We start from the raw sequence: 17,564 nt of genomic DNA, 5'->3' as shown, positions 1-17,564 counted from the left end.
TATCTTTCACACCTCCGATTTGCGGACGATATCGTTATAATAGCAGAGTCGCTGGAGGATCTCAGCTGTATGCTAGGTGAGCTCAATGCCGCGTCACGACGTGTTGGCCTGGGAATGAATCTGGACAAAACTAAGGTCATGTTCAACGACCATATCATTCCTGGACCTGTAATAGTCGAATCTGCGGTACTCGAAGTTGTGTCTGAATACACCTATCTAGGCCAAATTATTCAGCTGGGCAGGGCCAACTTTGAGAAGGAAGCTGATAGGCGCATACAGTTGGGCTGGGCTGCGTATGGAAAACTCCGTCACATCTTGAACTCAGCAATCCCGCAATGCTTAAAGACAAAAGTTTTTAACGCTTGTGTGCTGCCGGTCATGACATATGGCGCTGAAACGTGGACATTAACCGTAGGTTTGGTCCGTAAGCTCAAAGTCGCTCAGCGTGCTATGGAAAGGTGTATGCTCGGAGTTTCTTTGATGGATCGAGTCAGAAATGATGAAATTCGTCAAAGAACTAAAGTAACCGACATAGTCCTAAAGGTTAGCAAGCTGAAGTGGCAATGGGCCGGACATACGTGTCGCAGAACCGATGGCCGATGGAGCAGACGTGTTCTGGACTGGAGACCGCGTACCGGTAAACGCAGCGTTGGGCGTCCCCCTGCCCGTTGGACCGATGACTTGCGGCGATATGCTGGGAGAGATTGGATGCGGAAGGCGGAGGATCGTTCATTGTGGCGGACTATGGGAGAGGCCTACATCCAGCAGTGGAGAGATACAGGCTGATGATGATGAAATCAAGATGTTCTTCAATTATTCCACGTTAGTTCAAGTCCTGGAACTAGCTCAGGGGGGGTCATGACCCCCATGACCCCCCCCCCTGGATCCGCCGTTGAGGTCTAGTGTTATCGTGATGAAAAACCACACCTCTTCTGTTGATTAATTCCGGCCGCTTTCTCTCAACTTCTTGCTTTAATCTCATCAGTTGTTCGCAGTAGAGTTCAGAATCGATGGTCTTGCCTGGTGGTAACAGCTCATAATGAATAATGCCCTTCCAATCCCACCACACACACAGCATCACCTTGTTGCGAGTTAGCCCGGGTTTCGCTAGTCTGTGAAGCCTGACCGGCCTTTGACCACGACCTTTTTCGCACGTTCTTGTCGTACGTGATCCACTTTTTATCACCAGTTATCAGCTTCTTCAAAAATTATTCGGTTTCATTACGTCGTAATAAAGAGCACAAACGAGTACACATTTCATTAGGTTCCTTTCAGTGAGCTCGTGAGGTACCCAAATATCGAGCTTTTTTGTGTACCCAGTTTTTTTTCAAATGCGCCAAGACTGTTTTGTTGTTAATTCCCAGTTCTTCAGCTACGTCGTAACTACTGATATGTTAATCTTGCCCCACTTTTTCAAAAATGGCATCCAATTTATCCGTAATAGGGCGACCAGAGCGACGTGCATTTTTGACATCAAAACTTCCGGATTGAAAACGCTTAAACCGAATTTGTGCTACTCTCACAGCACTGCACTAGATCCATAAACATCGCAAATTTTTTCGCGGCTTGCGTTACATTTTTACCTTTTTTGTAGTAAAATATTAAATTGTATCGAATTTCTTCAATAAATTCACTCATCTTGACGGTACGAAAAATAAATAAAAATCACACTTAATAACTCTCATGAATTATCTAGGTTTCATATTTCAGTGGAATTATTTTCTTTAAAATTTACACTTTTAATGATACCAAAACCAGCTAGATACAAATAGTATAGCCAAAGAGATTTTATTACAAGTTCATACATACTATAATGCGAAAGGACTTTTCCCCCAACCTATTATATTAGTTACTATGTGGAGTACACTGGAAATATTATCTGGTACATTATGTGTATTAATCTAAGGCCACGACGACCTAGTATATGCATTTTGGTCATAAGCAGTCATAGAGGTCATAAAGAATCCTGGTTCGAAGTTTATTAACTGCGTTTTAGTCCCCGATTATTTATTAATTCTTATTCATGGTCATTGTCTAACGAATGGAATCCAAATGATGTAGTAATTCAATATAAACCCATATAGGTATGTGAAATCTTATAAAATGGTAGCGTTTGCTATCCTAGAATATAGTAAATTCGATTAAGACTATAACCGTGATAGCAACATTTTCAATTTGGAATGCAAATGTACAAGTGCCGTAGAATAATAACATTCGGACGTCGAGCGATCGATTCGTTTGAACTTCATCTCATACCGTTTATTTCATTTTACATCCACTAAAGCATTTGTATTATCAAAATAATATCGTAAGAATAAATTAACTCGATATTGCTAACAACAGCGTGTGCCATGCCAAAAAGCTGATTCCATTTTCGAAAAAAATATCTACATGAAACGAGGCCGAGGGGCAGCACAGTAGAAAATTATTTACCATACTCTTTTTTCTCATGAATAGCAACATAGCAAATAATAGCAACCCTAGACATTACGTCATCGGTCATCAACTTTTGTAAAAAATGCAACCAGGGTTTAGTCTCTTTAATTAGAAATTTCCACAAACGTTCCTAGCATTTTTTGCTTTGTAATCTATCTATTATGTTAAAAAAAGAGCCAAAACCTATTACATTTAAAAATCTTATCAAAACTTCCCTAAAGACTGTATTCGTTGTTGAGGCTGTCGCCTTTGCTGTGAGTTACGGCGTTTGGTATAGGCTGAACACCGACCGAAGTGAGTAAAAAAACTTAAATTAACAATAAAGCAAAATTTTAAGTCTGTAACTTTTAACTTCCACAAAAGACAAATACAATTAGAGTATTGAAATTTGACAATTTCATTGACAAAACGCAGCTGCTTTTCGGTTAATTTCTATTTTTATGAGTATGCCACATTATTCCTAGGCTCCACCTCATGGATTTTGTTTTATTTCAAAATACTAAAAGAGTCGTATTTAAATCGCAGATTTCCGACTATATATGTTTAAAAATCACAACTGGGTCTTGGAAGCGTACTACGGACTTGGTGAAAAGATTGCTGATCAAAAAACTCGTCAACTCGACCTAAAAGTGTGGGACGGCGAGGGCAAACTGTAAGCTCCGGGATTTATAGGACTGGTGAGATGAGTATTGCTATAAGAGCCACTTTCTGGGTGGTCACATTTGGCACCATTGGTTACGCTCTGTTCACGTTGGTCAAACCTGATGATGAACTTCTCAAAAAGGTCATTATTTTTTAACAATTTTATTTCAGTTCTTTTATGTTTGTTTTAGTCACTGTCCCTTAGATGTAGTTTTAAGCATGTTTTGTTGTGCCATATTTCCGCTATTATTTATGGATCTATATTGTAATGTGACTAAAACATCAAAAATGTTTGACATTATTCACCAAATTTTGCTTTCCTTTGTACATATTAATTAACTTCATCACCTTCATCAAGTTTGGTCATTACTTTTGTGGTTGTAAATAAAAGTTTAACAATATATAAAATTATACACACTGTTATTGAACGGATCGTTTTCAAACTATATGTGATCATGGTTTTTGCATCCACACCAGTGTAAGGGACTCATAAAATGTGAAAATCCTGGTAAGAACTTGTTAAATAATAATGTGTATAATAAAAACAGTTGAAAAGTTTAAAATAATTTGTTTTTAAATATGAAAGTTTAATTAAGTCTTCAATATTTCCAGTTTGATGAACATTCAAAGAATACTGATGCAAGAAAACTCTCCAAACAAACAATAGAACAACTTAAAGAAGCTGCCAACCAAAATTCAGAATTGAACCAAAAGATACAAGCATTGTTGAAAAAATGAATGATAAACATTCTGTCTTAGAACGTCTGAGCCGCAGAGATGCTCAGAGATTAGAAAAACTACAGAAGGCGCATAAGGCAAGAGAAGAAGTAGATGCATGTGATGAAAACGAAGATTACTTTTCGGGTTCATTTAAAATCAAATCTGAATATGTTGAAGATCTTTTAGCTCAAGTACCAACAATAGACAACAGCATGCTCCCATCTCACTTTGACATCATCAAAAAGGAAATTAATGAACTACAGAAATATGTGGTAACATCAACATTTTTCCTTAAGGAATTCAATTTGAGAAAATTTCTTGGCATTGTGCAAAATTTACAAACTAAATGTTATGAATTAGAAGACAGATATGTTCCTCGCAAGAAATTTGGCTTTTCAAAGAAAAAGCTTCCAAAATCTCATAGTCAAAAACAAAATTTAATGGATGAAGCTGATGGAGCAGCTAAAAAAGACAGTAACAAATGGGATGAAAATCTATTTGGATTCAGTTCAAAAGAAAATGAAGTTTTGCTCTTAGAAAATGATGAATTGTACCGAAGAGATGTGGCTTTACGTAATTTGAAAAATTGCACTATAGGTCTCAAAGGTTTAATGGGAACATTACATTTGATCAATTTGGAAAACTGCATAGTTCTTTCTGGGCCGGTAACATCATCAGTATTTGTTGATAAGTGCACAAATTGTAAAATAGTTATTGCATGCCAACAGCTTCGTATGCACACATCAACAAAGTGTGATGTTTATTTGCATGTAACTAGTAAAGGTATTGTAGAGGACTGTTCCCAAATACGCACAGCACCATATAATTTGTTCTATGATAACTTGGAGAAGCATTATGAATCATCCAGTTTAGATAGAAATTCAAATAACTGGGATAATTTGGATGATTTTAATTGGTTAGCTCCTGATGTAAGTTCACCAAATTGGTCGGTTTTAGATGTTTCCGAAAGAATTGATTCATGGGACGATTGGTGGTCTAAGATTCCTTTGTAACAAATTATGAATATAACAATAAATTAAAATATCTGTGCAATTGTACAACACTTGAATATCCACACAAGAAACGGACTAGACAACATTATTTAAGTATGAAATTACTCCTGTTTGTGCATGTGCTTTTTCTTTGCTGTTACATATAATTATTGTAATATAACAAATAACATCTAGTATTTCCTTTATTTAGCTCATTAGCTGATTTTTTGTTCACATTTCATTAATTACATTACAATAATAATTATCAAAGCTCAATGCTTACTTACAAAGTACATGCAATTATTTGAAAAGAACTATTGAAGAAACAATTACCTACTATTAATTTTTATGTAAGATGCCTCCTTTATATAGACATAGTTGCATTTATTAATTTGATTAAATTTTATTTATGAACCCAACATTTGTTTTATTTAACCGCTAAATTTGGTTTCTCTGATCTGAAATATAATATATTTTTTATTTTTATTTTTTTATTATAAAATCAGGTGGATACAAGTCCATTGGCCGAATCTGAAATAAATGATGATGGTGTTGCCTTTATTTTTACTACTACAATGTTTTTAGTTGATTAGAATAGATCCCCTGCATATTAGTCTTCAATCCTTATTATTTATTGCATAATGACAACAATGCAATAGTAATAAAAAATAAGTCTTTCAAACTCTGATTAAAAATCTTGTAGTAGGAAATTCGAGGGCTTCCACAATTCTGACAAGTCTACCATTACCATAGATAATAAATCTTCAATTGTCTGGTTAATTTAGTTGTAAAACAGCAAATACATGACATTTTAAAATTTTAATAACTATCAGAAAATAAAATAGGTAAGTAAATGAAACTAAATGTAACAATAAATATATCTCATTTATTTTCAAATGCAGGCACAGAAACTGAACTTGTTACACAATTCTTTCTTATATATGTAATTTTAAATGTAATACAAATGAATTCTTAAAGCTTATTTGATGGTCATTTATGACGTAGTACAGTAGACATTTCACATTCAGTAGGTAATAAAAATCAGAAGATATGTATCTATATAGTATATATTGTCAGCTGTCACTTTATTAAGATATTTTAATGATACATATTTATCGAACAACTGGCGAGTTAGTCGTGAATCGATTTCACTAAACTTGTTGTTGATGTCACTTAACGATCGAGACATGACGAAAGAAATGACAGATAAATTTAGTGCGAGGAGAGCGGATGTTCCTTGCCCGTAAAAAAAATATCGGTTGTCTGTAAAGTCGGTTTACTGACGATAGTTGAACGTGACAACGTCATAAGAAAATACTGATGGAATGGTTTCATTTTTCAAAAGAAAATTATAATTTTATTTGTTTGATAGATATTTTTCACTTTTCACTGAACTTCAAACTTGACGAAAACATGTAAACAAATAGCAACTGTCCACGCGGATGCATCGCTCACTCAAGTAAGAGAGAGACAGATGTCGAACACTGCCGAGCGCGGAGGCCGATTGTGCCTCTTTGTCGATCGTTGCGCGCTCTCGCTTGCACTTCAAGCCTTAAATGGAACGCCTCAGAGCGAGGTAACGCCGCATGGGTCATGTTTTTCGTGCGTGCAGCCGGGTCCATCGAATTATAAGACGTTGTCACGTCAAAAAGACGTGATGCTCGATTCAGTGATGGACTGTCATGAAGACACTACGCTAGCAAGATCTCAACGACCGGAGCAATATAACAGCACAGTAATACATCATTAAATTTCTAGTTTAGAAATAAGTTTATGGATGAAAAACGAATATTTATGGTTTTTTTTTCAATTTCCATAAAACATATTCTGTTACATTAATTTCGTAAAAAAATCCTTTTTTGAATTTGCGTGTTTACAAATTGCATAGTTCAAACTATCCAAACCTAAGAAAAAATTACAATTAAATACATATTTTATCTGACTTCAGATTTTTATGGTATATAAATCATAAAATTGCATTTAAAAAATGTCTAAATAAAAAATATTAAGAAATTTCCAACATTGTCTTCATACACAAATACAAATACAAATATAACAAAAACCTCAATGTGCTATTTTGTCAATTAAAAGACTGCCTTTTTGAGACTATTAGTGTATAGAAGAAACAATTTTGTGTCTACCAGATAACTTGATACAAAATTACATAACTACATTTGTATGTTTTTAAAATGAGATTCTTCTATAGCGAATGTTTTGTTTTGCATATATTAGTACTATATAATTATACAAATATATTTTTTTAAATAATATTTAAATTACGACTGGCAATAACATACACATGACCGGAACATGACCCTATTTATTTAATGTTTTAATATTTATTTCATATCTATGACTATATGCTGACGTATATCGAATCTACCTACGCACGTGTTCCCTGACACGATTATTATTTAAATATAAGGTCTAAAAATAGACGCTATGTAATGAAAATACAAATAGTGCGTCGTGCGAGGTCAACGACCACATCCGCCAGCTACCTTCGTCTTAGATTGCGGGCTCAATAACTGTTACTTTTTTTCCATATCTAAGCTGGTGGCAGAGGCTATGCCAGCATAACCTAATCGTGTAGGTGAGTTCTCGGGGCTCTAACCTTGCGGCGTTGCTAACATTAGCACTAGCAAGAGCCGTGCTTCGCAGAATCTACCACCGGATCGGAAACGCGACCCAGTGAGAAGATCCGAAACTTTTACATGTTATTTATCCTCTTATATATTACAGCAGCGTATTGTTAAGGTGCTAGTAAACGGGCTAGATTTTTGACAATTTCTTGCTCCAATATTATAGCCGCCAAGTTGCTGATTGTATATCTCAACACAGTGCAACAATTGCTGTATAGCCCGGCGATATTGTCAATATATTTCATTATAGTTGCAAGTATTTAATGTCTAGCCGGCCACATTGCAAATGATTTATCCCGCTTTGACTTCACTGCAATATTGCCGTATATCGTCTTTGCTCTGATGTATAGGTCCATCTCTTTTCCGTCGCTCACCTCCCCTTGCCTTTTTCATGTTTGTATCTCCTTTTTCGATTCTTGGTCCAATTGTATTCAACAAATATTCGAAGTCACTTTTGGACATCCCAGTGAAGTTTTGAAACAGATCTTTATCGAGAATCAGCTCTTTGTCAAGGTTAGTTATGGATGCTCGTCTATTTAAATATGGCGGGATCCATACTCTTCTTCTAGATTTCGGTTTCTTTAAACGATGACGCAAAATAATAAAAACTGCAGCAACGGCAACATCTTCGGTGTCCACAATTTTGTCCTGCGAGATCTAGCCGCAATATGCCCCGCATGTACGAGCAAAACTCCTCAGCAATCCAGTTGCCAAATCTTGAAGGGCTACACTCGGCAATGTATTGCAAAATAAAATTGCAGCAAGGGTAAAGTTGCAAATACATTGAGCTATATTCAAGTCAAGAAAAATAACCAACAAGATGCAATTTTTATAGCCCGTTTACATAAAGACTTACTGTTTCAATTTAAATACACTTGGAAACATCGCAAAAGACGCTGTAGGAAATTGTTGCTGATATTCTCAAACAAACAATGAAGTTAGCTCCATTTTATTATTAATCCAAATTATTCATTATTCCACGTATCGGTATTAAGGGAACATCTAAGAATATTTATATAACTTTTCTTTATATGACATCGTACCGCTTAGAGCAATCTATACTTACGAAACAGCCTTTGGATTGTCGAAATTAATTAATTAAGCATCTCGATACCATTGACGCATTTTAGCAATTTAATGTAAAACTGCTTTGACTGTGTTACCTTTGAGCCGTAGTAGTAAATTGTTTTGTTTTGCTGTCAATTGTCAACATTTATTATATAGTGAAAACAGAACGCCGGGCCATGTCTAAAATGAAATATCTATCGGATTTGAATGGCGCAAATTGATGATATTTTTTAATTTTTTAAATAAATTTGATGTTTATAGTTAAATCAATCGCGATAAACAGTTAATTTAAAATTTATAGGCTCCGAAATCTGTCTAGTGTAGCTCAGACTTCAGATAATTCGACCACAAAAATATTACTCGAAATAATAATTACATTTGATTGGAATTCGATTTAGAATTATTTTTTAATAGCCCTACAACAATTATAGTATTGTGGTTAACTTAATTAAATACAAATAAATTCTATTGTCATGTTCTTATAATAAAAGGCAATGGAAAACAAAATAATATTTTTTTCTCAATTTTCTCGAGTCATTTAGACGTAGAATGTACCTAATAATTCAGTTCCTCAGAAACAAGTATTTTCTTCTATATTAAATCCAAGAATAACTTACAGCCATACAATAAAAAAATTTAGACATCATGAAGGTAGAATATTTTTGTTTCTTAATAAATAAATAAAAACAAATAATTTAGGTATATTGGTAAAAAAAAACATTAGTTTTAAAATATGGAAAGTACAGTTGTTGTGTTTTCACGTTTTCAAATAATGCCACACTGAAATCTAAATAAACAGTTAATTGTTTCGGTAATTACTCATAGATTATCAATTTACATACTTTGTAATTTTATCTTACAAAAAAAAAAAACAGGAATGTCTTTAAGTACAACACCAGTACAATTGATATGTGTTAGAAGTTTTTTATTTGAAATTAAAACTATCATGATGTTTATATAAACATTTTTAAATTGACATTTTATTTTTCATTTTCTAGTTTCATCAAGCAGTAGGTACTAATAATCTAAGTACTCCTTTGAGATTATGAATGAACACATGGCAAAGACGTTCGGCTCAAAATGAAAGATACAAACAAAAATAAAACAGTTTCTGCATTACATAATGGCTGTCAATTTTTAACAATTGTAAATTTGCTTTATAAATAGTTTGTATAATCAAATTGAACGCTACTTACACTAACATAAGACAAAATACAATCTAATCAAACTATTTAAGTAAACGTAATTGAGACCACGAGAATCAATATTGACTTACACAAAAATATTGGTTCACTTTATCTAGGAAGTTATATGAGTAACTTATGTATACTTATAACTTTATATAATATATTGGTCGACATATTTTGCTGTGTGATTTTTATATAAAAATATAAACTAACGAAGGCTTCGTTTCGTTGTATTATTTAACTTACAACATACAGGGTGTATTGGAGTTGTTCATGCTTAACACGAACACTAATATATTTTTCTCTTTTTTCTTGTATATGATGGAATATAAAACTAAATTCAGTCGACGCTTGTCATCTTCTAGTTACGAAGAATGAATTCACCAAAAACGATAAGAATTCATTCTCGGTTTAGCGAACGATTGTATTGTTTATCGTTTACGTAAGCAGCTTATCGATTTCGTAAACGTTACACCCTGTATGTTCAGTAAAATCAATAAATGAGGCCGTCAGGGCAAAAATGGCCTAAGCGTACCATAGTTAGTATGAAGGCAATTAGGTTTGAATTTTCATGAATTCGAATTTGAGTAGGCAAAAAAAAACAATACGCGCAAAAATAATGTTTACAAAGCTATCTGTTATCTATGGGTGAAACTATGGATAGGCCGGATTTGCATCAAAATTTATTATATTTTAAATAAATTCCAATATACGCTAATATAAGCTTGAATATAAAAAAATTGTGAGTTAGGCCACTTTTGCGCTGATGGCCTCAAATATTCATATTGAATTTTTGTGGAGTTGAGATGACGGTTCTCGTGTTCTCAATACGAGTCGATCTCACCAGTTGGGCGTTTTCTGTTTGACGGTCCACTGCTGGTATGTGTTGTTTGGGTCGCAGGGCGCCAGGCCGAGCTGCCCGGAGTGAGGTTGCAGCGTGAGGCAGTGCCCGTGTAGCCGGTGCACCAGCTGATGGCGCTCCTCGTTGTAGCTTAACGATCACAACATACGTTTTTTTTATTTTTTTTTGAAGTGAAACTTCCTTATCGGCGTTGGAAAAAAATTTACCGTCACATTTTTCGGTTACGCGTCACATTTTTCCGTTACGCGCCATCTGTTTTGTATTCATGTCTATGATAATAAAATCCTTTTGTTTAAACTTTATCTAATTTAACTTTTTTGTATTCATGTCTATGATAATAAAATCCTTTTGTTTAAACTTTATCTAATTTAACTTTATTTAACCAATTTCTAGAAAGTTGCATGTAGATCATTTTTCGAAAAATAAGGCCATAAACAAGTTTCACTTCTTACGTGTGTACACTAGTACACGCACACATTTTTTTTATTGCTTAGATGGGTAGACGAGCTCACAGCCCACCTGGTGTTAAGTGTTTACTGGAGCCCATCGACATCCACAATGCGCCACCAGCCTTGAGATATAAGTTCTAAGGTCTCAAGTATACTTACCAGCTACTTAAGACAATCACCAAGGTACCGAAGCAGTGAGCCGTCGTGGCCTAAAGGATAAGACGTCCGGTGCATTCGTATCTAGCGATGCACCGGTGTTCGAATCCCGCAGGCGGGTACCACTTTTTCTAATGAAATACGTACTTAACAAATGTTCACGATCGACTTCCACGATGAAGGAATAACGTCGTGTAGTAAAAATGAAACCCGCAAAATTATAATTTGCGTAATTATTGGTGGTAGGACGTGTTGTGAGTCCGCACGGGTAGGTACCACCACCCTGGCTATTTCTGCCGTGATGCAGTAATGCGTTTCGACTTGAAGGGTGCGGCAGCCGTTGTAGCTATACTGTGACCTTAGAACTTATATCTCAAGGTAGATAGCGGCATTTATGTTGTAGATGTCTATGGGTTCCGATAACCACTTAACATCAGGTAGGCCTTGAGCTCATCCATCCACCTAAGCAATAAAAAATACCAATTGCTTTTTTGTTTGTTGTCAGAAAATAAATAAATATTTTATTTGAAAACTTCGATCTCCTTTCTAAAGACAACAAAACAACACCACACTGTATTTTTTGGCATATTACATCGAAATAAATTGGTGGGTTGAAACGACTTAGTCGTGGCGCTGTCGATGGCTATTTCGCGTATAAGAAAGGAGGCTGCCAATAAATTTTAGAAAGAAAATAATAGATAACAACCTCCACGGTCCGTCAACCGTGCCGAGTCTGCAAATGGCCTGTTTAACATTATCTCCGTCGGTCTCCACGCACCGCTCGCCGACGCCGAGCTGGCCGGCCTCATTCAACCTGAACAACTGGCTGTTGCCCATCCCGTGGCACGACGACGTACCTGATCAAAAAAATTTTTAAAGGGATTTTATGACCTTGTAAATAAGACCTTTAAGGCGTCTTATTTTAATTCATATTCTTATTTTTATGAAAAATGATAATATGGAGTGAAAGGAAATGAAAGAAATGAAGAATTTGAGGCATTAATCAACTGGGATGAAATGAAATGAAATGAAATGAGATGAGATGACACATGATATGGGATGAAATATAATCTTAGTAAAATGGTGGTCATTTACTGAGATTTTTTCAGTGGACTTTTTGGAAGTTCCCGAAAAATTACCTCCGAAGTTATGTATTCATTTAAAGAGTTCGAAGTTATGTATTCGATTTAAAGAGATCGATATGGTAAAAGGTGCTGAGAATATTTATTCTCATAGTATGTTTTTTTCCCTACCTAATAGTTGATAGTCTAAGGGGCTATTCTAACTTTAGGCGAACCGGTATATGAACTCACGAGCTCAACATAAGAGTATTGCTCGCACTAGCCCTCGCAAGAGCAGTGCTTCGCAGAATCTACCACCGGATCGGAATCGCGACTCACTGAGAATATCCGGCGACAAACTCAGTTAACAAAGTATGTTGTGTACGCTTACCGATATAGGCCGGAGCGGCTTTCCCCATTGTATCCAAGCAGGCACCAGTCGCTTTGTTCTTCACCATCCCCCAGTGAACGTTCTTAGGGAGCTTCGGGAACTTATCGTACACATCGTACGCAACGTTTTCCATGAACCAACCGAAGCTTTTGCACTTCAAGCGTTCTTTTAAGGCCACCTGTTCGCTTATGTCGCCCATGTCCAAGAAGCGCGCCATCGGCTCCCTCGTGTAGAAGTACTCCTTGTGCTCCTCATCGAACCAGGTCTCGATGACGCGTTTGTAGTTTATCGTAATGAGGGAGCCTTTGCGATTTTTGGCCAAGTTACCGAACGTATACGGCATGAAGGCTCTGTATACGTGACCTACTCGCGAGCACGGCACCCATTCTATGCTGCCACCGCATTGCCATATTTTGAAGCTCAACTCAAAGTTCTCCCCTCCCCACACCAAGAGACCAGGGTCGTACGCGCCTATCTCTAAGAAGTATCGTCTGTTGATGGCGAACAGGCCTCCAGCGTGTGTCGGACTCTTGTACGGCTCCGACTTGTGCTTGTGAAGATGTGCTTCTCTGTCGGGCACTTCGTTCTCTTTGTACAACATACCCCATTCAAATATACCGCGGTAATTCGTTCCGTGTTGGTATACGGGTCTGTATTCGAATGTGTTGTAATCTATACCGTCTATAACGGGCACGGTCATAGTTCTGTAGTCCCTGTATATGGGGGCTAAGAGCGGAGGGAGCCAGTTGACATTGACTTCGCAGTGAGCGTCAAGGAAGACTATGACGTCGCCGGTCGCTTCTTGGGCCCCCCTCGATCTGGTACGAATCAGTCCCTCGCGTTGCACATTACGCACAAGACGCACTTTACCATTCCACCTCTTTATGTAATTATCTAAATTTTCTTTTAAGTCATCTTTATCGGAGAAATCATCGACCTGTGTAATAATTTTTAATAAAACATCATTAATTACATTGTTAACTCGTTGCCGGTAATTTTCAATGATAATATGTTATACGAGTTAAAATGCTTATTCAAATTTAAACAGCTGCTCATTCGCGTATTAGTGTTCAAATATTTAAGGAATATGATAGTCGTAATTTAAAAAGCAAGTCTGATCGAGTAGATTCCTAGATAAAGGTGCCAAGTACAAGTTTCCATATCTGAACGATAAAATCAATTAACAATAGATAGTTAATTAGAAAACTTTGTTGCCGGCAATCTTGTAATCTTTTTTTTTTGTTTTGTTATTTTCAATATTAATAACTTGATAAATTACGAGCTTCCAAGAAAAGATTAATTCTTCGATTTTGTAACGTTTTTTTTTCACTTATCTTCAAAGAATCGTATTTCGTTAAGAATCGCAATTACTAGATTGGGTAAGCCTGTACAAATTGTGTGTCAAATTTTCAGATATATTCAATGTTTACGTAATTAGAGTAGATTAAATTAACATTATTACACTCATTACTGTTGTGAATGTTACTGCATTTATAAAAAAAAATGTATTTTTAGGAATAACTAATTAATTTGTTACTTCTAAATCGAAAAAAAAAAATTAGAACGCCTCGGCCACAGGAGTGGCTCAGCCGTTAGTATGGTCGTCCATTAAATCAGTACTCACCAAGACGACTTCATGCAGAAATTGCGCAGGAGTTCTGTTAATAACGCTGTGGACGGTTCTCATGAGAACGGAGAAGCCCTCATTATGGAAGACGATGATTACAGATGTCTTGGCCAGATCTTCGGGGTAGTGCCAGTATTTGCATTCATCGAGCCGCGTATCCGGTATCGATCTGATATATATATTTTTGCAAATAATGATATAATAATAATACAAGAAAGATTACCTCTCACTTGTGTGCTTAGTGCGAGTTTTTTAACGTTCTCGATAGCGTAAAAGTTAACTCAAATTTGTATGGAGTTGGAATGTTTGCCTACGTTTGCCGCTAAGGGCGCTGTTGAGTTATTGAGCTAAATTGAAGAAAAAGAAAGATAACCTGTCACCTGTGTGCTTAGTGCGAGTTTTTTAACGTTCACGATAGCGTAAAAGTTAACTCAAATTTGTATGGAGTTGGAAAGTTTGTCTACGTTTGCCGCTAGGGGCGCTATTCCAACTGCATACAAATTTAAGTTAACTTTTACGCTATCGAGAACGTTAAAGAACTCGCACTAAGTACACTGAAGATGAGCAGTATAGACAAACAGGTAGCCTAACCTGAATGCCTGGCCTACTCTCGGATATATCGGTCTTACTTTTATTTCGGGACGCGTGACTGTTTCGTGTATCGAAATAAATAATACCATCACGCATGGGCTAACAATACAAAGACAAAGGCACAAACTAAAGCTGTTCTTGAACTTTCGAAATATTATCTTGCTGAGAATTGCATGCATGGAAAGACTATAGGACCAAACATCGTGGCAAGGCCAAGTCCAGCAGTGGACGTCTGTGGGCTGATAGAATAGAATATACATAGACATAGAATTACCTGTTCATTGCAATATCATTTGATGCAGCTATATTCATTCCGTATTTACTCTCAGTCTCTGCTACATCATTGGCATGCTTCTGTGACATGTGGTATGGCTTACCCTCTTCACCTGGCCCTTTGATAATCTTCTTGTCTCTAGGTTCAAAGTTGCCCAATTCTAAAATAAAAAAAAAAAATTGCACCTAGTTCTTTTCCAGCGTTTCGGTTCACAAATAAATTTTTTTTATCGAGCTTTCACTGAAGGTGCACTTTCATTCCTTACTTTCACAGGAGAAATTACCAGATCATCCCCCAGAAAAACTATTCTTTAATTATCTTGCCACATGCATACACTACACTTTTAAGATGTAGCTTTTAACATGTAGCATTTAACATGTAGCATGTAACTTTTAACATGTAGCTTAGCCACTATTCTTGTCTAATATGGGTAATTTTGGCATTTACTTTACTTTAAAATTACTCTGCTTTATTTTATATTCTCAATGTCTTCTAGTGACTGATTTCGCTTTTGAACCCTATGCTGTCTAAGATGAATAAGTTCAGAGATGGTGTTAAATGGTTACTAGAGAGCCCATAGACATTTTAACCACTACTAAACTGAGGAGATGTGGTTTAAATCCCAATTATATCATACAATGGCCATCCCTCCCTTCAAATCTGAATGCTGAACTGCTTCACAGTGAAATAGGCAAGGTGGTGGTATATACCTGTGGGGGCTCACAAGAGTGTAATAGATTATTACACCAGAAATCAGACTATGGTACCACGGGTACCATCCCAATTTCATTTCTAGTTGAAGTCACTATGTATGATAAAGCATCAGGTATCTGGTTTTACTTATTATTCCCTATCTAATTGTTTTTAACCTAAGGGGTTACTCCAACTATTCAGTGTGGTAAGTAACCTCACATGCTCAAGCGGAGACAATTGATAGCACCAGCCCTAGCAAGAGCAATGCTTCACTGAATCTACAACTGATTGGAATCGCAACTCACTGCGAAAGTCCAAAATGAAACTCAGTGGGTAGTTAGGTCAGTGGCTGGTGCTTGAAGAGCCTAAAAGCACAGAGAGTAGATTCAGAGGGTCCAAAAAGACATGTTTTGGGCGACATCAGCTTTGCATTGCCTTGTCACTTAGGAAGGACATGTTGGATTTAAATTTCTTTTTCTACAGAATAAAATAGTAGCTTAAGGCCATATTATGCTTTTTTTTTAAGTGCAAAAAATTAATATTAATTGATTACCTATTATGTAATTAATTGTTTGAATATTTTTTATTGTACACTAATATACAACATAACAAACAACAAACAAACACACACACACACATGTAAACACCTACATTTTCTAATAAAAATAAAATCGGTGCTATAAATTTTACTACAACTTTCATTTTACCTGTATTGTTTAAATTAAATGTTACATCTCACTGATTTACAGCGTGTTTACAATACATTTTTACACTCGGAAATAATGCCTATCGTCAAGCTATGTATAAAACCACACAATGCGTTTTACTGACGTGACAAAAACAATGCGAACTAAGTATTTAGTGGCTGGTCGGGTTCTGAGTCGCCGGCGAATCTACACATAACTGTAAATTGACTGGCCGAATTTTTTTAAGACACTCCTCTTATTTTAAATTTATAGTTACATTAATATATTACCTGTTTTAAGCACTGGGTAAACATCTTTGTGAGATTTGTAATAAGAAGTTTCCGAATCCGCAAGTAGCACTACGTCAGTATTTTCTATGTTTTCACTGGACCATTTGTGCAAAGCATATATGAGAAGTAAAAGTACAGTGCACGCTGCTCCCATACGAACTAACCTACCCCGTCTAAGGTTTGTTATTCTCATTTTAATTCTTTATTTAATACATAACAAAATTATTTTCGTTTACAATTCTTCACGACCACTCGCTTCGCAATTTTTCCTCTTTAAATTTCTTTACCCACTTGCGGCTTGCGAATGACAAAATTGCCAAATGTCAGTGATGACCATAGATAATACACATAATTTTATTTACAATTATTTGGTGATCACTGACGAATTCTAGCGATGCAACGTCAACAATAACACCGGTCACTCACATGCGCACGAATACGCAAACCCGCAAGTGTAGGACGACATTTGCAAATGAATATGCAAAGTTTTCGCTACATTCGTGGTTCCAAGCTGTGTCGGTTTTTTAACAGACATCAAAGCGCGCGAACCTCGAACCTTCGCGTAGTCTCCCACACATTCGCTTGCCCAGTTGCGCCGACGATTGCGAAGGCAACGGACGTATCGCCATTTTCATAGTTCGTGACGTCTACTGTGTAGCATCTCTTCATCAAAATGAATCCCATAAAAACAGCATGGCTGTTAATGATGTCTGAGAAAGAATTCAAAACTCTTTTTCTCTTCATTGTTCTATTGACGAATTAAAAAGGAGGAGAAATTCGTGAGACATTCGTAAACA

At 36.1% G+C, this 17,564-nt stretch overlaps 3 protein-coding genes across 3 annotated transcripts; 2 read left to right on the top strand and 1 right to left on the bottom strand.

Annotated features, from left to right (window-relative positions):
- The first annotated feature begins 2,469 nt into the window (after positions 1-2,469).
- LOC101735477 (protein CEBPZOS) lies at positions 2,470-5,209 on the top strand. The gene is made up of 2 exons (XM_062671368.1): positions 2,470-2,730; positions 2,962-5,209. The coding sequence occupies exons 1-2, from the start codon at positions 2,598-2,600 to the stop codon at positions 3,090-3,092; spliced, it is 264 nt and encodes an 87-aa protein (XP_062527352.1). The 5' UTR covers positions 2,470-2,597; the 3' UTR covers positions 3,093-5,209.
- Positions 3,119-5,209, top strand: LOC134198680 (tubulin-specific chaperone C). Its single transcript, XM_062671369.1, has 3 exons — positions 3,119-3,220; positions 3,691-3,772; positions 3,826-5,209. Exons 1-3 carry the CDS (start codon positions 3,119-3,121, stop codon positions 4,809-4,811), a joined length of 1,170 nt encoding a protein of 389 aa, XP_062527353.1. The 3' UTR covers positions 4,812-5,209.
- A 447-nt stretch (positions 5,210-5,656) lies between these two features.
- Positions 5,657-17,142, bottom strand: LOC101735613 (N-acetylgalactosaminyltransferase 7). The gene is made up of 6 exons (XM_004929383.5): positions 16,768-17,142; positions 15,099-15,258; positions 14,231-14,402; positions 12,607-13,543; positions 11,861-12,011; positions 5,657-10,678 (listed from the first exon to the last, which is right to left on the bottom strand). Exons 1-6 carry the CDS (start codon positions 16,958-16,960, stop codon positions 10,528-10,530), a joined length of 1,764 nt encoding a protein of 587 aa, XP_004929440.1. The 5' UTR covers positions 16,961-17,142; the 3' UTR covers positions 5,657-10,527.
- Positions 17,143-17,564: the final 422 nt, after the last annotated feature.

Source organism: Bombyx mori, chromosome 12 (genome assembly GCF_030269925.1).
Source record: "Bombyx mori chromosome 12, ASM3026992v2".
In the NCBI taxonomy this organism is placed as follows: Eukaryota; Metazoa; Arthropoda; class Insecta; order Lepidoptera; family Bombycidae; genus Bombyx; species Bombyx mori.
Note: the sequence above shows the minus strand (reverse complement) of the source record. Positions and strands in the feature narration are given on the sequence as shown.

What these genes read in the sequence shown, in the direction of transcription:
- LOC101735477 (XM_062671368.1), top strand. Translation starts at nt 2,598, where the DNA reads ATGTTAAAAAAAGAGCCAAAACCTATTACATTTAAAAATCTTATCAAA. An exon ending in TAGGCTGAACACCGACCGAA is followed by an intron (nt 2,731 to 2,961) that starts GTGAGTAAAAAA and finishes TTTAAATCGCAG; the next exon opens with ATTTCCGACTATATATGTTT.
- LOC134198680 (XM_062671369.1), top strand. Translation starts at nt 3,119, where the DNA reads ATGAGTATTGCTATAAGAGCCACTTTCTGGGTGGTCACATTTGGCACC. An exon ending in ATGATGAACTTCTCAAAAAG is followed by an intron (nt 3,221 to 3,690) that starts GTCATTATTTTT and finishes CAATATTTCCAG; the next exon opens with TTTGATGAACATTCAAAGAA. An exon ending in TAAAGAAGCTGCCAACCAAA is followed by an intron (nt 3,773 to 3,825) that starts ATTCAGAATTGA and finishes TGAATGATAAAC; the next exon opens with ATTCTGTCTTAGAACGTCTG.
- LOC101735613 (XM_004929383.5), bottom strand. Translation starts at nt 16,960, where the DNA reads ATGAGAATAACAAACCTTAGACGGGGTAGGTTAGTTCGTATGGGAGCA. An exon ending in TTACCCAGTGCTTAAAACAG is followed by an intron (nt 15,259 to 16,767) that starts GTAATATATTAA and finishes TTTTTATTTTAG; the next exon opens with AATTGGGCAACTTTGAACCT. An exon ending in AGCCGCTCCGGCCTATATCG is followed by an intron (nt 12,012 to 12,606) that starts GTAAGCGTACAC and finishes TTTTTTGATCAG; the next exon opens with GTACGTCGTCGTGCCACGGG.